A 20,423-nucleotide genomic window follows, 5' to 3' on the forward strand; every position below is an offset into this window, starting at 1 on the left:
AGGTCTCGGCACTGCACCCCTCCAGAGCTTGGGGAGTTCTGGTGCGTTTGCATCATCAGCTCCCTGGGGTGCGTCAGCGGGGCCTCAGAAGTTGGGGGATGTTCAGAATCAGATCCAGCTTAGGGACTTTGTCTTGCAGCAGCCTTTCTGCCATTGCCCCAGCCCGGAGGCATTAGAATAGGGATGTGCCCCTTTGCTGGGCGGGGTGCAGCACAGGAAGGGAGGCTCTCCCCGTCCCCTTCAGTTCTTGCCCTCCTTTGGGCCTCCTGGCCCCTGAGGCTCTAACTTGAACCTGGGGCAGCTGGCCCGCCGCCACCCTGCAGGGCTAGGTCATCTGCCTGCTAGCTGGCTCCAAGCCGAAAGGGACAGCAGATGAGCGTGTAGGTTCTCATTCCAGACCAGGCTACCTGGAGCTCTCATCTCGCAGGCGCTCTATCGGGATCATCAAGGAGTGACAGCTTCTGAACAGGGACAGGCACGTCTTCACTGTCTTGCCTTCCTGGGACTGACCTATTCCTTGTTTCAGCATCTGCCATGTACAGGTTTCCTTGTTAGAGGGCAGAGCACAGGGCCAAGCTTATTGGGCTCTTGAACAGAAAAGCCCAGAGCTATCTGGCCTCAGGTGCAGCTGGATCCAGGTGGGGGCTGTTTTCAGACCCACTCGGGCGTCCATGCTCCAGGCCTTGGCTTCCTCCTTTGTCCTGGTTCCTTTCTCCAGAAGGAAACCTGTCTCTGGGGGACAGGAAGCCCCCGCAGCTTTCAGTCCACATTCTACCGGCTTAGAAACGACAGAAGGAAGTATTTCTCCCCGGGGTTCAAGCTACAGGTGATGTCTTTGTTCTGGGTCCTGCGCCCACCCCTGAGCTCATCACGGAGGCCAGGAGGACGGGATGTTCGGGTTGGCCAGACAAGTCCTGTGCCTGCCACAGGAAAGCAGTCAGCCCTACTGGGGAGCCCCAGTGATTGAAGGGGGGCAGTTTGCGGGAAGGGGCTTAGCCACTGGATGCCTAAAACATAGCTGGTGTCAAAGCCAAGTTGGTTTAAAAGTCTTAGCTGTCCATCTCACCCTGAATTGACTGAGCTGAAAAGAACTTGAGCTGTTTATAGAACATAAGAAATCAGTGACACAGACCTCTTAAAAAGCTTGTCACCACCAGGGATCCAGTGAATTAAAGGTAGTGGGGGGACTGTGGGCTAAGGGAGGAAATCAGCATGTAGATTTTCCGATTCAGGCAAAAAAATTGGCTTTGAGCCACCTGGAGCGAGGCAGCCGTGCTTGGGGGTTAACGATCCAGGGGCATCTCTCAGCCTGCACCCCAGCGTCACCCCTACTCAGGCCACTGACTCATCCTGAGGCTGCACAGCAGTGATGCGCTCTTTGACCCCCATCCTCCCCTTCCCCGGGGCTGTGCTTTGTGGCAGCCCCCCCAATCCAAGTGAGACAGCCACGGGGGCTGGGTGATACCCAGCTGCCAGCCCCTCGGCTTCACCACCCGTGTCTCCTCCCTGCACCTCACTGTCCCTGACTGGAAATCGGGGTCAGCCGGGGGTCAGCGGTGCCCCAAAGGCTGCTGTCAGGACCAGTGAGGGGAGCCAGGTGTGCTGGGTGCACAGCGGGCCTCGCTGCATCGTTTGCCAACGCTGCTGTAGAACGGGGTCTCGTCACCCTCATGGTGGCAGGAAGCATGGATACTCTGTATGCCAAAGTGACGCGAGAGAGTGTCCCCATTGGAGCCAGGAGGGGCTCCCCGCGCTCCCTCCTGCACCCTGCAGAACACCCCGTGTGTGGAGGGGGACGGGCGGGGTGCGCCTGACTCAAGCTGCGGTGTCCCGTGTCCCGCAGCGCCGCGGCATGAAGGGCAAGGCCCGCAAGCTCTTCTACAAGGCCATCGTGCGCGGCAAGGAGGTGGTGCGCATCGGGGACTGCGCCGTGTTCCTGTCGGCCGGCCGCCCCAACCTGCCCTACATCGGCCGCATCCAGAGCATGTGGGAGTCCTGGGGCAGCAACATGGTGGTCCGCGTCAAGTGGTTCTACCACCCCGAGGAGACCAGCCCGGGCAAGCGCCTCCACGAGGGCCAGGTGCGCCCCGTCCCGTATGCGCACACTGGGAGGCCGAGGCGGGGGGCGGGCCCCTGGGGCCTGGGTGCGTGAGGGGGCCGGGCTCACCGCTGCCCTTCGTCTGCCACACACAGCACTGGGACCAGAAGTCCGGCCGCAGCCTCCCCGCAGCCCTGCGGGCCTCCAGCCAGAGGAAAGACTTCATGGAGGTAGGGGGCAGTGGGCGGGAGGGGACACCGCCGCAGGCCCACCCCAGCGCCCAGGCAGGGCCGATCCCAGGGTCAGCGAGGCCTCTGAGCTGCTGCTTCCGGGTCTCTGTCCACCAGCCTCTGGGTCTCAGTCTCTGCCCACCCTCGCCCACCCTCGCCCGCCCTCTGCCCGCGGTTCCTCTGTCTCTGGGCCTCTGGCCTGGGCGGGGCCTCCCCTCTCCTCGCCCCTGACGCAGCCGCCCGCCCCGCCCGCAGCGCGCCCTGTACCAGTCCTCCCACGTGGACGAGAATGACGTGCAGACGGTGTCGCACAAGTGCCTGGTGGTGGGCCTGGAGCAGTACGAGCAGATGCTCAAGACCAAGAAGCACCAGGACAGCGAGGGCCTGTACTACCTCGCCGGCACCTACGAGCCCACCACGGGCATGATCTTCTCCACCGACGGCGTGCCCGTGCTCTGCTGAGCGGGGGCCTCTGCGGCACCCCCGGCTCGGGGCCACGTGCGTTGGTGTGTGCATGCGAGTGTGCCTGTGGACGCCCTGGTGCGTGTGTGTACGTGTGTGTGCCCGTATGCATGCACGTGTGTGCACACACGCACACACGTCTCCAGCCCCCCTCTCTGAATCCCTCGGTGCCTCCCAGGAAGGGGGCTCCTCTCAGCTATCAGGGTATGGCCCTGCCCAGCCCCTCAGGCCTCCCCTCCAGCACCTTGTAAGCACTTGGGCAGGCCGGGCCCCAGCACCCTGGCGTCCCCCCACTGACGCGGACTGAGGGGGGTTCCGAGGAGCCAAACTGACACTCTGGGGTTCCTGCTGCTTGCGGGTCCTCCCGGGACTCCCAGCGCCAGGCCCCCCTCAGCATGGAGCCACCCCTGAGCCTCCGGCTGTAGGACGGGGCGGCCCGACGCCCACCAGCCTCACTGGCCAGGCCTCTTCGGGGCACCTGCCAGGGGCCCAGCCGTGGCCCTCAGGATCTGGACTCTGGGGACAGAGCCAGGAGGGGGGCCCGGTGGCATTGGGTGGAGGGGCTGCGTGCCCTGAGGCCCCAGCCAGGCCCCCATCTGGTCCAGACCCTCACACTACAGACAACCCGAATGGTGCTGAAACCCTCGACCTGGCCACACCCGGAGGGAGGCGGCAGTTCTTAACCTGTACAGTTTTATTGTACCGAGACTTCTCCCTGTATCATACGCCTTTAAACGGAGTCCACTTTTTAATTATATATATAAAGATAAATATATATAAATATATATAAATATAAACTTTTTAAAACTGTGAAAAAATAGCTATGAAATTATAAAAAAAAAAAGCGAACACATTCTGACGTGCAGAATATTATTTTTTATTTCTTGTTAGATTGTGAGTGTCTAGCACCCAGCTTCACGGGCCCCCTTGTCCCAAGCACACCCAGCCCACCCGCCGCCCGGCCCAGGTGTACTGTACTCGCCCCCAGAGGGAGAAGGAGTTAGGGAGAGCAGAGGCTGAGAGGAGGTACCCCGCCCCAGTGCTGCGGGGGCCCCGCTCACGAAAGCACTTACCAGCCCCGCGCCCTCCAGGCGGACGGGAGGCCTCGTCCAGACAATCTTAAGGGAAGGAAAAGCCAGACTTTGGTTTTGTTTTTTGGGGGAATTATTGTTTTCCTTTTTTTTTAAGTTTCTTTTGGAATTTTGTTTGTTGGCGAATTCTGTGTGATCTTTTTCATAAAAAGAAAAGAAAAAGTTATAATTGGAAAGTCCTGTTGTCTGGAGTGGTTCATTTCAGGGGCTGGGTGGGCTTGGTGTCTGGATGTGGCTGCTGTTGGTGGCCGTGGGGGTGGGGGCTGCCGACAGTGCAAGGGGGTCCGTGCATCCGAGTGGCCACGGGCCTCAGAGTGGCTGTTTAAATTCGAGCTGATTTAAATGAAAGGGAAGGAAAAGATTCTCCGTTATGGCAGCTGCGGTTCCACTGGGTCAGCAGAGCCAGACATGGCCAGTGGCGACTGTGTCGGGAAACCAAGGTATAGATGGTCTGGGTCAGGGCGGAAGTTCTCTTGGCCGCTGTGGGGCCGGAGGCCATGCATCTCCTCTTTAAAAGGTGGAGCCGAGTGTCCCCTGCCACACCTACACCCACGATGGTCTGCGTGGCCCTGAGCAGTGCAGAGACCGAGGGGCGGCTTCCCCTCGGGCCGGGAGGCTGCGCCCTGGCGCTGCCGCCCTCTCCTCCCTGAGCTCCGCTCCCAGCCTGACGGCACGGGCTTCGCCCGGCGGCTCGGTGCGGGGGAAGCGGATGAGACTGCGGGCGGTGTCACGGCTGCAGTGCAGAGGGCACGGCGCAGCGATCGGAGGCGTGAACTCACGGGAGGCGGCGTCTGGCCAGGGACAGAGACACCGAGTTCCACAGCGGTGGGCGGCCCCTCGCTCCGGGAGACGCGGAGCAGCGCGCTGGCGCCATCTGGCGTCCGCCGCTGGCATCGCCCGGCGCGGTCTTGGCACAGCTGACTGCTGGGTGCCCGCCTGGGTCCCCCGAGGGTGAGCCCCCGAAACTGCAGGCCTGGAGCACAGGCAGCCCTTGGGCAGCCAGCCCCCTTCCCCAACTCTCTTCCAACCCGTCTTTGGGGAAACTGAGGCACAAGACAGTGTGGGAATTTGTCCAAATCACACAAATCAAGAGCCCAAGACACTCAACCTCAGGTCCCAGTTCAGCCTCCCCTTCTTCCTCCCTCTTCCTTAAAGTGGGCAAGATGCAACACTGTCCCTGACCTGAGGGCCTTCAAACCCCAAGTGCTTCCAGCCCCCACCTCTGCCACCACCCCTCCCCACAAACCTGGCTGTGGCCTGCCAGGTAAGGACCCTCCTGCAACCTGACCTAGCCCCACCCATCCTCTAGAAACTTCAGGCCTGGGTACAGGCAAGGCAACTTTTCAGATGAGAAGACGGGGTCCCAGCCCTGTGGGTGGGCCGCGTCCTGTGGGGACCCCTCCCCCAATCCTCAGGCCCAGCATGAGACACTTCTCGGAGGCGGCCGTGGGGCACTTACTGCCTTCATCTTTTAATGGCCAGTGTGGTACAGTTAGTGGACACAGGGGTGGGGTGGTCACAGCTGTGCTGAGGGTGTGGAAAGGCGGGCCATCCTCCCCCCTAGGAAAGTCCAGCTTTGGCAAGACGCTCCGGGAACCCCCTCAGCTCAGCACCAAGCCGACCCGGAGCACAGGAAGGGGCCAGGCTGGGGCGGGACCCCGGCCTTACTTGCCAGGTTCTCACCTTCCCCCTTGGACCTTGCTGGGTGGGGATCAAGGCATAGGTCAAGAGTTACTCTAGCCAGGTGTGGGGCAGGTTTGGAGGCCCCCAATCTGTCCTGTATCCCCGGCAGTGGAGGAGCCAGAGGAGCCCACGGAGGTCCTGGGTCAGGCGCAGACCCCCAGGCCTGTGGCATCAGATGGGCGCCGGCCTTGAGTGGCTCCGGGGGTGAAGTGGGTACACCCACGCCCACACACCGTGGTCTGACTGGCTCCGACTCCTCCAGGGTGAACGTGTTGTTTGGGAGAACCAGGGTTTAAGGCTCGGGGGAGGGGGGATGCCTAGGAGGTGACAAGGCTGGGGCCAGGCCCTCTCCTCTGGGGACCTCCTACGTTTTACAAGGGGTCCCTGGTGAGGGAGGGGCTGGGTCAGGCACTATGGACAGTGTGGTTGGAGCCACAGGGCCCTCAGGGCTGGCCTGGGGGTGGGGATCACCAGGACGACACTGGCTGGTAGTCAGCTCTGGGGGAGGATGGCTGTGAATGACCTCAGAGCACTGGCCTAGCTAGCACTGGGACCACTGGGCAGACAAAGGGTGAGGAGCGGGAGAGCACAGTGCTGGGCGGAGCCCCAAGGGCAGTGATATGGCCCCAGTCTCCAGAAGCTTGGCAGAACCCTGGGCTGCAGTGATGGGCAGCTGTGCCCAGAGGGCATCGGACCTGCACGGGGAAGAGGCCCCGCAGGCACTGCAGGGAGGGACAGGGAGGGGCCTCGGGCCCCCGGTGTGGGCCCCAGTGGCCCTCCAGGGCACGGCCGGCTCAGAGGCCAGCCGGGAAGGAGGCATTGGCGGTGGGGGTGGGGGAGCAGCTGCTGTGGGCGTCGCGGGTGAGGCTGTAGGTGCAGTAGGCCACGGCAGAGCCAAGCGTCAGCCCTGTCATGTAGGACACGGTCATAGTGTTCCCTGTAGACGAGACCAAGCACGTGTGGGCGGGGGGCGGGCTGGGATGGGGGCACGGCAGCCACATCCACGTGGACAAACCCAGAATCCCCGAGGACGAACCGGCGGCCCCTTGACAAAGGGCTGGAGCTCAGCCTCGCCTGCTCAGGTGTGAAGCGGCTGACAGGTGCCAGCTCCTGGGGAGGGGCTGCCCGGGGGCTGTTGCACGGGTAGGGGCGGGGGCGGCAGGCCTTGCCTGCTTCTCATCTCCAGTCCCTCGCCTCCAGCTGCTTCCTCGACATCAGCAGTTTGGGACAACTAATGGGCTTCTGGAACCTACTGTGTCTGGAACCCAGCTCTGGCACCCTTTCCCCATCTCGGCTGGCAGCAATCCGACCTTCTCGCCCTGAGCAGCGGGTCCCGAACTTGGGAGTCTGTTTTCTACCACCATCCGCAGTTGGTCAGCAGACGGGGACTCCGGCGCCTTCTTCCAGGCCCCTCCCCCTGCCCTGCCCCCGCGCATGCGCGGCCCCCTCGCTGCCTCCTCCAGGTCTTGGCTCAAGGCGCCTCCTCAGAAAGCCTTCCTGGACTGCTCCGCGTACACCGTGAACCCCTGACCCTGACTCGTCACCGCATTTTCCTCTTCTTTACTTTTCTCTGTGCTTCTTTGTTATTTGTCACCTCTGGACTGTCATCCCCAGGAGCACAGCGGTCGCTATTTTGTCACCACTGTCTCCAGCACCTGGAACAGCGCCTGGCACACAGGTGGTTGTGGACTGAAGGAGTAGGTGACTGAGGAAGGACCCCACACCTTCTGTGGCCTCAGCTTCTGTGGGCCTCAGGGTCCCTGCCTGGCGGTGGGGTGCTGATGGTCTCGAGGCATCGGGCGGCTGAGCGGGTGGCCCGAGACATTCCTCGGGCAGGCTGGACGCTGGCCGAGCGGGGCCTTACCTGCCAGCTCCCGCTGTGTGGGGCCCACGTTGCCAGCTGCCAGGATCATGGGCACACTGCCAAAGTAGCCGTTGCTGATGCCCACGAGCAGGGAGAAGATGCAGGGCCAGGCTGGGTGGCGGAGGGCGGGCGTCCCGCTGGGGTAGACGCACAGGATGAAGAGGGGGATGAAGACGGCACGCAGGCAGGAGCAGGCCAGCAGGTGCGTGCCCCGCCAGTCCACCGGCAGAGCCGCCAGGATCTGCGGGGGCGGAGAGCCAGGCATGTGGGCCCCGCCCCTCGTGAGCCCCGCCCCCCGAGGCTCCACTGCAGCCTCCAGATGCCCACCCCAGCCCAGACACTGCCGGCTCAGTCCAGCTCAGTGTCCTGTCCTTCCCTGGCTTCGGCCACGAAAACCCAGCAAAAGCCCCATTACAGCAAAACAGTCCCTGCCGTGTGCCTGGCACCCACTGAAACACTGCACACGCCCCCGTTCAGTCCTCACGGGCCCCTCGCGGGACGAGGCTGCTGACCCCACTTGAGAGAGGAGGAACCTGAGGCCCCAGGGGTCGGGGCCCCTCGCATTGGCTCGCACAGCGGGAAGTAGCAGGACCGGGCATCGAATCCACTCGCTCCCTCCCGAAGCAGTTTCTTGGCCTCTCGGCTCCATGACCGTGGGCAAACGCTGTCCCTCTCTGAGCCACTGGTTCTCCATCCACCCAGACGAGGCCCATGGCGGGACTGCCCCAGACTGGGAGCTCTGATCCTCCTCCCTGACCCCGCCCTGCGCTCAGAGCGCATGATGTGTGGCCCGGATTCTTCTGGCCCCTTGAACCATTTCCCCGGGGCCCCTGCCCCTTTGGGATACTTCCGGTGTGTGCACCTGTGCTGTCGGAGGCCTGTTAACTAGTGAGTACAGGGCGGGAAGGTGGGAGCCAGCACCGGCCCCTTGGACACAGCTGACACTCCAGGGCTGGCCTGGGGTCCGTCCGGGCCACCCTCGATGGCCATGGTCTGGGGACGGTGCCACGCTGGCTTCCGCTCTCGGCACTCAGGAGCCACGCGCAGGGAGCCAGGGACCACCCATGGCTCCCACGGTGGCCTTGGAGGTCTGCTGCCTACCTATGGCATCCTCTCCTCCCCGCCCTGGGGCAGGGTAGGTGGCCCACCTTGCCCACGAAGTCAGAGAGGTTGAACACGGCCATGGCGAGGATGGGCAGCCACTCGCCGAGGACGCAGTGCCGGATCTCAGACTCCAGGCCCGGGAACAGGCACAGCGTGATGAAGTAGGTCACAGCGATGGACAGCATGTCGGCCCAGATGACACGGGCCACCGCATAGCGGTGCAGCAGGAGGGCTGTGGGGGCGGGCTGGGGGTCAGGGGCCGCACACCACGGCCCCCGTCCACTGCCAGCCTGAGCGCCCCCTACGTGTGCAGACGGGAGGACTGTGGCCCAGGGGGCTGGAGGGCCGCCCGCCGTGAGCCTGGGGCCCACCCCCACCTCGGAAGGAGGACCAGCTCCACGGGGCTCTGGGCCGAGGTGCATCAAAGCGCGTGTAGGCTCCCCTGCCGCTGATGACCACCTCGTGGGCCGGGCTGTCCCTCGGGGACCCGCTGTCGGCCAGGGCTGAGCCTTGGTTCTCCTGGAGGCAGGATGGAGCGGGACGGGGTTCAGGTGGGGGCTCCTCACGGCTCACGGCCCCTGCCCGCCCTGGCCTCCTCAGTCTCCCTCGAACACCATGCTCCTCCCAGCCGCAGCCTCTGCAGCTTTTCCCGGTTCCCAGTGGGTCGTCACCTTTCCCATGGGTCGTCACCTTCCTCCACCTCCAAGGCCAGGTCTCAACCCAGGAGCCGCTCCTCAGGAACCTCCCTGACCATTCGGGGGCCCCAGCTGCCGTCCTTCCCCAGTGTGGGCCTCGTCATGGCACACTACCCTTTGCCCATCTCCAGGTCTTTGGGCTCTAAGGGGGATGGTGTCTCTGGCTCATTGCAGTGTCACCAGCCAAGAGCCTGGGTGACTTGCTGGACCAACACCTGTGAGAACGTCCTGGCTCCCCCTGCCCTGCCCTCCTCATGGCCCTGCTCTCCTGAGCCTTAACCCTGGCTCTCTGGGGGCTATGCCGCCTGCCACCACCAGAGGGCGCCCAGCTCCCCATGACGGCACCAGGAGGACTTGCTGGTGGGGCTCAGGCCACAGCCAGGTGGGGCTCAGTCCACAGACGTGCTACCAAGGCATGAAACCTTGGTGTACATAATGAAGAAGGCCCCATGGGAAGGAGGCGGAGACTACAGCCCGAGGAGGGCCAGCCGCTTAGGGGGAGCTCCATCAGGACTGGGTAGGGGCTGTGTCTGTCTCCTTCCCCAACGTAATGATGGGACATGGGCAGCGGGAGGCGGGGGGAACCTTACGAAGCAGACGTCCCCGGCGGCGACGTCGTGGTGCACGCGGTAGCCGGCCCCGGGGCCCCGGCGGCTGTCGCGCGGCCGCACAGTGTGGTGGAGCACAAAGCGGCTGCGCCGCACCAGCAGGTGCAGCAGAAAGCACAGCAGCTCGAGGCCGGCGGAGACCAGGAAGAAGATGAGCGTGCTGGCCAGCTCGTCGGGCAGCAGCAGCTTGGTGAGGATGCGGCTCAGGGAGACCATCACACCTGCCGTGCCTGCGGGGGCGGGGCAGGGCGAGGGCCTGGGGCGCCCGCCCAGCCTGAGCGCCCCCCGCCCGGCCAGACCGCAACGTGCTGCCGCAGGATGGGCCCAGCACCCCACCCCCGCCCCGCACTGCCGCTGCTCACACACCTCCGGGAGCGTTTAAGTGCCTCCGGACACCGTGGGCGCAAGGGACACGGGCCCCGCCTTCCTGGGGCTCGGTGGGGACAGTGTGCAAACGAGTCAGGAAAACGCCAGCCACAGTGCGTGGCGGCGGGGGCAGAGGAGACCAGGGGACGTGTCGAGTGTCCGGGCAGGGGCGGGCAGGGGCTCTGTGTGCTCGTGTCTGAGCAGTTTGAAGGAGGCAGGCTGCTTCCCGTTCCGGCCCGGAGGGGACACTGAGGCCACCTAGATGCAGGTGCTCCGCAGAGTGGGGCCCCGATGCGTGGGGCCGGTGCCGCCCCTGGGCAGAGGCGGGACAGGGCAGCAGGGGGAGCCGGCCCCCTGGAGCAGGGGCTGGCGCAAAGCGATCGGCCTGCAGGACCAGTCCCAGGCTGCTGGGCGAATTTGGGGTTTAACACAAGTGCCGTGCTCTGAGCAGGGGCAGGTGGGAGATGGGGGGTGGCCTTGGGAAAGTGAATTTGAGAAGTCAAGTGAGGGTGCCAAGCAAGCTTGGCTCTTATGGCTGACACTCCAAGGGGAGCTTGGTGACAAGGTGTGACACTGTTGTCATGGGTACGGGTAGGCTCGCCCCCCTACACACACAGACATACAAAATGCACACCACGTGCAGGTGCAGGGCCCCCCAGTATGGTGCAGACCGGGGCTCAGAGGCACATGCTTCTCACATCGCAAAGGTCGCCAGCCCCAGCCAGACAGGCCCGGAGCTTTGTCGTGGGGGTTCCCCAGGAAGAGGCTTCTAGAACCCAGGCGGCCCGGTACCCCCACCCCCGGGCGTCTGCAGATACTCACTCTCCCCGGTCATCACCCCCTGGGTGTACCTCTTGGGCAGCATCCCCGTGTACCCGTAGAAGCTGGATTGCTGCACTTGAGAGAAAGAGAGAGAGAGTAACCGTGAGACACCGCTTATCACCTGTCCGCTTGGCAAAGAATTCCAAAGTGTGAGGACACAGTGTTGGGGAGGCCGTGGGGAACAGACGTCACCACCACCAGGAGCAGAGGGCTTGGGTCCAACCGCCCTGCAGGGCGGGGTGGAGACAGCACCGCTCGCCACATGGAGCAGTACGGCCTCCCACGCGCCCGCCTTAGGGCCTTGACCAGTTCCGGCCAATGAAACACAAGCAAAAATGACACGTGTCACTTCCAGATGAGGCAGAGAAAAGCCCACGGGGACCTCCAGCCCTTTCACCCAGATGTGGTGACAGGAGAGGCCACGTGTCAGCCCGAGACCCCGAGTGGCTGCGTGGACCCGCTGACGTGCCGGACACGAAGTAAGAGCCAGAAATAAGTCTCGTGTTTTGAAGCCACTGAGGATTCCGGGCTCATTTGTTACTACAGCATAACCTGTCCTGCCCTGACCAGCACAGGTGTGTCCGGGGACAGCACATGGCCAAGGAAGTCCCTGCCTACATGCTGGCAATCGGGGGGGCCTGGTCCCAGTGTTTGTCTTTTAACAAAACAGAACAGACCTGAGGACCGTGAGCGGACTGAGGATGTTATTTCAGGAAACCTTGATTTCATTTATGAGGAATGCTTCCTGGGCCTTGAAACTGGACGTCGCCATGGGGATGAGCGGGGAAGGTGCCAAGCCCTGCTCACCTCCTGTGATACGCGCCAGGCACGCGAATGGAGCTGGGGTGGACAGGCACAGGGGGTACTCGGGGGCTCGGCCTGCCCCCCGCCCCCTCCCCCGGTCCCTACCTGTGCAGCCGAAGGCCACGGTGCCGACAGCGGCCAGGTTGACGGCGTAAGCCTGTTCCCGAGAGAAGAGCTGCAGCCACACGTCACAGACGCTGATGAAGAGGAGGGGGCCCAAGGCCAAGAGGTAGCCTGTGGGGGGGGGGCCAGAGGGGACCCTATTTCCACACCGAACCCCATAACATTCCTAGGAGGCATCCCCATTTTAGGGCCCAGGGGACCGAGGCGCAGGGAAGCGGGGGCGGCGCGGCCGGGGGCCGGGGGGCCGCATACCTGCGGTGATCCTGCTGTGCAGGCTCAGCCTCTCCACCAGCGCGTTGTTCAGAAGCACGGCCACCAGAGCCACCAGGATGTAGGTGAGGCTCATGTCAAACACGATCGAGGTCCCTGCGGGGGGCCAGCAGTGGCAAGCGCTCAGGGGAGCCCCAGCCCTCTACCCATCCTGCCGGGCGCTGCCTCCTCGCTACACCCCAAATGGGCTGATGGCCCAGAGAAGGTGAGTGACATCCCTGAGGTCACTCGGCAACTCATAGCTGAGCCGAGATCTGAACGAAATGGGCTCCCCAGAGCAAGGTCCCGCCCGCGGGGTTTCTGGCGGGCAGCGGCCGGAGCTGAGCGTGCGGACAGGCTCCGACGGCGGAGTGTGGCGGGGGGACCCACCTGGGAACTTGTGGTGCAGATAGTCCACGTCAGTGATGAAGCTGTTGTACGGCAGCAGGAAGCCCACGCCGGCCAGCAGCATCGCAAAGTAGATGGCGTGGTAGCGGTCATCGGGTACCGGCTCCCCTGCCGCTACACCCACGACACCAGGTGAGAGGCGGACAAGCCCACTCATGGCCAGCCGCCACGCAAGGGCTGCAGTCCACCACCGTGGCCACCGGCACCACGGCCCCTGGCACCACAGCCAAACCACCAGAGCCATCATCGAAAGTCATCAAACATCATGGTTGCTGTCACCATAGCACCCACCATCACGACCCATGTCACCATATCCGTGGTCCGTCGTCACCATGGCCACTGTCACTGTTACCTATCACCACTCTGGCTCCATCTGTCCCCACAGCTGTGGTCGCCAATGTCACCGCATCTCGGCCATTATCACCACCATCAGAGCCACTGCCTTTATTTCCGTAGCTGCTATAACCACGGTGGCTGCCACTACGACCACCACCAGCATCATGGCCACCATCGCCATGGCCGCCGTCCACCTCCACGGCCACAGCTGCCCCTGTCATCAGAATCATGCCCGTGGGGTTCCAGCCTGTGTGTGACCTTCCTTCCTGACCACCAGCTCACGAGCTTCACGCTGGCTTTGTCACCCTCCACCCTGGTGAGCCAGCGTCCGTAATAAACCCACACGGATCCGTGTGTATCTGTAGCTGCACCATATCTACACCGCCCGTCTGTGTACTATCTGCCTATGTATCTCCTGCTGGCTGTGTCTCTGACTGAACCCTGACTGATGCAGCCACCAAAGCCACTACAGTTAAAATCACCATGGCCACCATCCGCTTCTACAGCATGGCTGTTGGGACACTGTCCCACGATCTCTACTGCCACACCTCCCTAGAAGTCGGGCGCCGCGGGACGGGCCCGGGACTGGCTCCGTCCGTGCACGGGGGGCCGGGAGGTTAGCTCGACCCACCCTCGGCTTGGCCGGCAGAGCCTCCACCTCCTGTCGGCAAAGAGAGGGGACGGAGCCCTCGTGTCTGGACGTGGTGCTGGTACAAACCCGAGCCGCCCCAGAGTGAGCTGACTCTCACGGGGGGCCCTCGAGTGCCGGGGATGGCCTGAGCTCCGTTTGCTGGGTCCCGCTGCAGCACACTGGGGTGGCACCAGGACCGTCCCCTTTACAGACAACGTGACCCAAACCCAGAGAACTGTGGTCCCCGAGCAGGCAGAGGAGTGGGAGCCGAGGATGAACCCGAATCTGCCCAACTCCGGCCCCGCACGCTGCCCGCTCCGCAGGTCCGATCTCCCAGGCCACCGGCCTACTTCCTGGAGGTGGAGAAACTGAGGCCCTGGCCCGAGGTCACACAGCCGGGCCGAAAACCAGGCCTTAGAACGCCACATCAGCCCTCCGCCTTTCAGGCACTGTCCCATCTCCACTGAAGCGAGGCGTGGCTTGCTCCGGTTAACGGATGTGACCCAAGCCACCTGCGTCACTTCGGATAGAAGTCAGATGCACAGGTCACCGTGTGCCCTTCCACTGGCCTATGGCTCATGGAAGCCCATGTTCAGAGAAGGCCTGGCTCGGTGACCCGCACGGGACTGGCGCATTAGGCCACCTGCTGAGACGGTGGGCTTGTCTGTCACCCAGCCGACACACGCCGCCCCCAGTGATCAACGGCCGCCCACGGCTCGCTTCCCCACGGTTCCCGCATGGCTCACCTGGCCGGTCTCTGCATTGGGCCAGACCCAGACCTCGCTCGCACCCTCACTCACCGGAGTCGCTGAAAATCGGGGCGCCCTGGTCGCGACCTGCTCCTGCCACCGCTGCCGCCACCTCCTCCAGCTGGCAGCTGTCGAAGCTGAAGCTCGTCACCATGCTCCTGTCCGGTGGGCCCGTCAGACTGGACTCCCTGAGGCGCTGGCTGCCCACGGAGCCCATGGCAGCCCGTGCTGTGGAGAGAGGAGGCAGGTGAGGGGACCCCACCCCACTGCCCGGCTGCGAGCCTGTATCCCAGGGCCCGTCCTCCTTATTCACGCCACCTGTTCAGAAACGACGTGATCCAGCGCACCCACCTAAGCGGACGTGATGGCCCGACGGGTCCAGGGCGCCCTCGCCGCAGCGGGGAGCGACGGGGAGGCCTGCACGGGGCGGGCGGCGGGCACAGAGAGGGCTCGGCGGAGCGGAGGAGTACCGTGGAGGAGGAAGGCCTCCAGGGACGACAGACGACACTCCTGAACACTGTGGCCCACGCACCCTTCCCTCTGGGACGAGGCCCCACAGGCGTCTTACGGTCGAGGGAATTGAGGGTCACAGGGTGGACACGCTCCCTGACCTGCCCCCACGGTCTCAAAGGCAATAAGCTCCAGAGCAGCCACCAGGCCTGTGGACACCGAGCCCCCACGGCCCTGTTCAGGGCCAGCCGTCCCGCTGGCTGCAAGTCCTCCCTTTGGTCTTGCCTCAGTTCCTCTGGCTTCAGTTCAAACCTGCCAGCCACTCTCTTTGACAGAAAGGAAGGAATTGATTCATCTGTGGACAGACACCCCGACTGTGTGGGTAACTCTGCGTGCGTCTGTGTGTGTTTTCCCTAAAACATTTATCAATTGGTTTTTCTAAAAATCTTATTCATTTATCTGATTGCGAAAAGGGTACCGGCTCACTGTAGAAAATTTAAGACAAAGATGGGACACTACAGCGTCGGGCACTGAGCGTAGCACCTCTGTATCCCCAGGATGTGTGGGAGGACCCGCAGAAGCGGGGGGAGGGCTCCCTTCCTGAGGGACCCCACAAGCCTGAACTTACTCGAATTTTCTCTGAGGTTGGCCCACAGCCACACTCACCTCCTCTTCTGCCCGTTTGTTTCATCTCATTTCCTCCAGCTCTCCTGCCTCAGTTTACCTGCTCCGGGTTACCGAATGTCTCTCTAGGCCCCATGCAGCCCCTTTCCTGGCTCCCCACAGACTTTATTGGAACCTGGGAGCCCGGAGCTATCTCTGCTTCCAGGGGGGTCCTGGGGACTGGGGCAACTCTGCCCCTGCGGGCTGGGGGCTGACCAGCTGGTAGACACCCTGAACAGTGGAGAAGGTGGGGGCTGAGAAGCTGGAACGTGACCCCCCTCCAGACTCAGTGCTCCTCCTGAGTCCCCAGCCCTGGAGGTCCTGCCACATCTGGAGCTGGGACACCAAGTAGGACTTAAGACAGAGCTCGGCCTGGATTCGAATGACTGTGGCCTTGGGCAGGACCTCGCTGTGAGGTCGAAGCCCCTGAGGCCACCTCACCAGCCTCCCTCCACGGATAGGCGGGGCGGGGAAGGGGCCTGCACAGTGGCACACACGTACTCCCCCGCTGGAAGTGGGGCGGGGCAGCTCCGGAGGACAGCCACATGCCGACCCCCTGGCCTATGCGCAGGGAAAGGTCCTGAGGACACAGTGCTGGACACGCCCGGCCTCTGCGTGAGGTTTCTGGGGGCTGCGGACCACGCTGCCGTGGAGGGAGGGCCCACCGCTCCCTCCGGCTCAGCGATGAGGTAGGAGCGGCCACCCACACTAGCTACCCCAGCCACTGTCCCCATGTGCTCATCCGCACCCCTTCTGGAGGTGAGGGGTCTGGACTCCTGCCACGGCCCCGTGGCCCCGAGACATGACGTCACTGGCCTGAGCAGACGGCAAGCTGCACAGGGTGGCAGGGCTGAGGGGGGTGCACTGAGAAGGCGCCCCACCTCTCCTGGACTGCAGGCCTCCAAGTCCCCCACCCCTAGGCCCCTCACGCTCCACACGAGGAGCCCAGAGGCTCGGAGCACCCCTCGGCCCGCCCCTTCTCCTCCCCTGTCCCCCTAAATTTAAGATTTAAGGACGTGAGCTTAGAGACCTAAGGCTGCACTGGGCTCCCTCTGCCCCCACCCTGGCCAAAACCCCACCCCTTCCCACACCTTGAGCAACAGGAGAAGACAGCACCTTTCTTTGGCCCACAGGCCACCCCGGGCCTCAGGTTCTCTGCCTCCTCGGCGGTCACACGTGCCACCACTTCAGGGCAGTGCTGGGGGCTTGGGAGGGCTCCTGACCGCCAGTCCTGAAAACCCGGCTCACGCCCCACTTGGCAGAAAGGGCAACTGAGGCACGAGGGCTCCGGCCAGGTGGCCCACCCTGGGCTCCCCCCACTGCAGCGGTGACCGAGGGGGCACAGGGCACTGTGGCCGTGCTGGGCGTCCATCCCAAGGCCAGGCTGACTCCCAGGGGCTGTGCTGCACCTCGAGTGCGTGGCCGCGGAGCGGACAAGCCAGCCTGCTGTTGTCCCCCCCTGCCTCGCTCCCCGTGGGCCACGGCCCTGGCCAGCCGGACGCCCTTGGACGTCCCTGGCCCCCGGCCTAGCCGGCTTCTAAGTTCTCCGCTGCTCTTCCCGTGGCCAAACCTTCCAAGCCCCAACGCCTCCCGGTTGGTTCTGCCCAACAGAAAGTGGGTTTCGAGACCCTCCTGTCACTCCCTTCCTGGAGCACCCCAGGACTGCTAAATGCACTGGCTACAGGCACTGGCTCCCGGGGCGTCCCGTGCTGCGGCCCCCAGCCCCTTCTGCCTGCTCGGCCCCATCAGCAGCAAAGTTGGCTCAGGCCTCCGCCCCTAGGCAAAGGAGAGACCTGCGGGCGAGGTGACCCCCTGGGCTCAGGCCCCGCCTCTTCCAGCGGTTTTTCCAAGAGCTGGGAGGGGGCTGGCTGGGGGAAGGCGGGGGGTCCAGGGCGGGACTTCAGGTGGCGGGCAAGGAGGTGGCGCCAAGACCGGTGCCCCTTCTCGGGTTTAGGTCTCGCGCTCGCAGATGGGGCGCTGGCCCGGCCCGGATGCGGGAGGGGGCGGGGGTGGGAGCCCCTCTTCCCGGGACAGGGTGTGGGGTGGGGAGCTCGGGGTCCCCACGGGTCGCGTGCCGGCGCCCCAGGACTCAGGAGCCCGGGCCGGCGCGGAGCGGGGCCGCGCGCGGCGCAGACAAAGGCTCCGACAGGTCCCCGCAGCCCGGCCTGTCCCCGCCCCCGCCCGCCACCTCCGCGGTGACCGCTTACCTCGGCCCCGCCGGGCCCGGGGGCTTCTCCGCGCGTCCGAGCTCGCCCGCGCCTGTCGCCCACGCGCCGGGCCCCTGGGGCGCCCACGCCCCGGCCAGCGGCACCCCGTGACCCCCGCCCAGCAGCCCGCCTCGGGCCGGGCGCCGCCGGCGTCCTCTGTGGATCCCGGTCCACCGGCCCCCGGGTCGGCGAGAGCGTCAGGGGGGCGCAGCGGCGGCGGCGGCGGCGGCGAGCACAGCCCGGGCCACCGAGCTCCGCCCCCCGCGCGGAGCCCCGCCCGGCCCTGCCCACCCTCACCCCCACCCCACCCCACCCCACCCCAACCCCCACCCGCCTCCCCCTCCGGCCGCCTCCGCAGGGGCGGGGCCGGGGCTCAGGTCGCCCCGACACCCCAAGCGGGGCACAGTGGCCCCGCGACCCCAGAGTAACCTGTGGTTGATCTAATGACCATCCTCGGTGCCCTATTGGCTACTCGATCTTGGCGCCCAGGCCTACTACCGATCACCCCCCATTCCCCTTCCCCCCACCCCAAGTCCTCCAGGACCAGGCCTACAATCCCCCTGTGCTGGCAGGTGGGTGGGACAGGCCTCTCAGGTGACGGGACTCAAAGTTTTGCAGGATGAGTAGGAGTCCATGAGCCGGAGCCTGGCGGATAACATCCAGGTTTAGGGGCTGCCGCCCCTCGCCTGGTCCCCACCTCTGGGCTTCAGTCTCTGGGCCAGGGCCTGTCCATGGGAATTAGGCGAGTTCTCTCCTCACCTGGTAGGTGGGATCAACACATGTCCTCCAGGGCACGTGCGGACTTCCACCTGCCCTCACTTTCCGCCATGCTAGCTCCTTCCCTGCCTTGAGACCCCTCTGCTCAGCGGCCAGCAGGCCCCAGAGGTCCTTACGCCCACACCTGTGGTCAGTACCTTTCCTCAAGGCCATGGCCCATGACTTCTGAAAGACTGGCTGAGGGTGAGAGCAAAGGCCTGCCAGCTTCATCTCTCCCTGCATCCTGGGTGCCCAGTGGAGACGCTGGCATACAGCAGAAGGGTGGACTGAACCGGGTGCTGAGTGGAGTGAGTGTGTGCTGGGATGTCACAGCTGTGCCCTCAGGGTGGGATGTGTCCCCTTGCCCTTCTTCTGGTGCTGTCGGGGCCAGGGGACACAGCCAGTCGACCCGTTATTAATCTCAGTTATCAGGCCCGACGTGTCCACGGGCCCAGAGCTCTGAAAGGGCTTACCCTGGAAGCCATGCTGAATAAAAGTTACCCAGTGTGTGTGACACGTTGTTCTAGATGCAGGGGACACATTGGTGTCCCTGCCCCTATGAGGTTTCAGTCCAGTGAGGGACTGAAATCATTTCAGGAAGCATCAGATGCCTGGAAGCCAGTGAGAGGGATGGGCTGGGCCACAGCGTGTGGCTACGGGGATGGTGGCCGACATTACCTAGCGGTCAGGGAAGGCCACTCTGAGAAGGTGATGCTTAGCTGAGACCTGGATGACAGAAAGGCACCTGTCGTGGGAGGTTTGTGGCGAGGATGTTCTGGACAGGGAGCAGCCAGCGCACAGTTCAGAAGAAACCCATGGTGCTCAGGAGCAGAGGGCGGAGAAGGGGGCGTGTTTCCGGTGAGAGGCGAAGTCGGGTGATGGGCAGGCCGGCCCGAGGGAGTCTTGTTGGTGGTGGGGTAAAACTCTTGGAGTGTTTTAGTTGGAGGAGGGAGCATGCTGCCTGCTGTGACCTGAAACCTAGGTTGCTGGTGGGAACGCAAAATGGAACAATCTTTTTGGAAAGTAAATCGGCCTGAAAAACATGTGTTCCCTTTGATTCAGGAAAGCTAGTCCAAGGAAATCATCTAACTACAAAGATACAGAGATGTTCCTCATAAGAGCAAACCTCACAAATAGCCCAGTTACCCAAGGAGAGCGCATGCGTGATGTCACAGTGGGGGATGGGTGGCAGCGTTATTTTAGAAAAACCCAGGAAAAGCAAGTGGGCTGGTGTGTACCCACACAGAGAAGGCTTAAGTCGCTACGAGGGTGTACGGTTGTGAAGTACTTATGATGATATGGAAAACTGGCGGAGGAGAAGTGTTAAGTGACCGAGAAACGGGAAAAGAAATGCGAAAGACACTTTGCATTTTGAGCCTCCCCAAATTGGAAAAACGGGGTAAAATGACTTTCTGGGAAAATACAAATGAGAAGTCAAGCTGCTATCAGACGAGGAGGAAGTCTAAGTAGGAGAATTAGTGGAGAAGAAACAGAGAAATCTGTGAAAGAATCCCCACTTCTCTGCTCAAAATCCAGGCTCAGGCAGTTTCACAGAATTACAGTTTGCTGAACTTTTAAAGAAGGGTGAGCCTCAGTGTGGCTTCCACAGCCCAGAGCAACAGGAAAAAAGGCGAGAACTTAAACCCGACAAAGATTTCTCTAAGAAAATAGCAGGCCAGTCTCACCTGTGAATATCAGTATAAAGACTTGAGTAAAACATCGGTGGAATCCAGCAGCACATTCAAATAAGACCATCCTACAACACTCAAGTGCAAGATTGCCTCGTGTGAAGAATGCTATTCATAATAACGATCATGAATGAACAATATGAGTAGATCAAAGGAAAAATCATCATCTATATGGATCCTAGGAAGGCATTTGGGAAAATACAACTTCCATTCTGAATTTTTACAGAACCTTCATCGAATAGAAATCAGTAGACTTTTTTGTTCACTGCAAATCAAAGTTACATCTCTTTAGATACAAAAGCAAGACTTGGATGTCTGCTCTCAGCTCTGGTATTTACCCTCCTCCTCCTCCCGGCTGTGGAGTCCGAGCTGACTTTATTAGACAAGAGAGCGAAA

The 20,423-nt window shown here is 63.0% G+C and overlaps 2 protein-coding genes across 10 annotated transcripts in view; one reads left to right on the forward strand and one right to left on the reverse strand.

Moving 5' to 3' along the window:
- The window catches only part of TNRC18 (trinucleotide repeat containing 18), a 72,439-nt gene extending 68,786 nt beyond the window's left edge, over nucleotides 1-3,653 (forward strand). For 6 of the 7 annotated variants that reach the window (XM_039878679.1, XM_039878714.1, XM_039878698.1 and 3 more), the window contains 4 exons: nucleotides 719-826; nucleotides 1,844-2,080; nucleotides 2,194-2,268; nucleotides 2,524-3,653. In XM_039878679.1, coding sequence (XP_039734613.1) covers nucleotides 719-826; nucleotides 1,844-2,080; nucleotides 2,194-2,268; nucleotides 2,524-2,730 — 627 coding nt within the window. In that variant the 3' untranslated portion in view covers nucleotides 2,731-3,653. The remainder of the gene's footprint in view (nucleotides 1-718; nucleotides 827-1,843; nucleotides 2,081-2,193; nucleotides 2,269-2,523) is intronic. The other variant, XM_039878706.1, reaches the window with a different exon arrangement.
- A 1,615-nt stretch (nucleotides 3,654-5,268) lies between these two features.
- SLC29A4 (solute carrier family 29 member 4) lies at nucleotides 5,269-17,778 on the reverse strand. 3 transcript variants are annotated; one of them, XM_039878738.1, is made up of 12 exons: nucleotides 17,584-17,778; nucleotides 14,315-14,491; nucleotides 12,900-13,097; nucleotides 12,530-12,661; nucleotides 12,143-12,256; nucleotides 11,873-12,001; nucleotides 10,964-11,038; nucleotides 9,758-10,005; nucleotides 8,850-8,991; nucleotides 8,517-8,704; nucleotides 7,369-7,609; nucleotides 5,269-6,441 (listed from the first exon to the last, which is right to left on the reverse strand). In XM_039878738.1, exons 2-12 carry the CDS (start codon nucleotides 14,478-14,480, stop codon nucleotides 6,299-6,301), a joined length of 1,776 nt encoding a protein of 591 aa, XP_039734672.1. In that variant the 5' UTR covers nucleotides 14,481-14,491; nucleotides 17,584-17,778; the 3' UTR covers nucleotides 5,269-6,298. The 3 variants fall into 3 exon arrangements, with proteins under 3 accessions (XP_039734672.1, XP_039734676.1, XP_039734684.1); XM_039878742.1 differs by lacking the exon at nucleotides 17,584-17,778 and adding an exon at nucleotides 15,438-16,309; XM_039878750.1 differs by lacking the exon at nucleotides 12,900-13,097 and having other exon boundaries at nucleotides 17,584-17,774.
- Between the last annotated feature and the right edge of the window lie 2,645 nt (nucleotides 17,779-20,423).

This window comes from Pteropus medius, unplaced genomic scaffold (genome assembly GCF_902729225.1).
Source record: "Pteropus medius unplaced genomic scaffold, Ma_sr-lr_union100, whole genome shotgun sequence".
In the NCBI taxonomy this organism is placed as follows: Eukaryota; Metazoa; Chordata; class Mammalia; order Chiroptera; family Pteropodidae; genus Pteropus; species Pteropus medius.

Coding starts and splice junctions, on each gene's coding strand:
- SLC29A4 (XM_039878738.1), bottom strand. CDS start 14,480: ATGGGCTCCGTGGGCAGCCAGCGCCTCAGGGAGTCCAGTCTGACGGGC. Junction 12,002..12,142: donor GCACAGCAGGATCACCGCAG/GTATGCGGCCCC, acceptor CCCCCCCCACAG/GCTACCTCTTGGCCTTGGGC. Junction 7,610..8,516: donor TCTCTGACTTCGTGGGCAAG/GTGGGCCACCTA, acceptor CCGCCCCCGCAG/ATCCTGGCGGCTCTGCCGGT.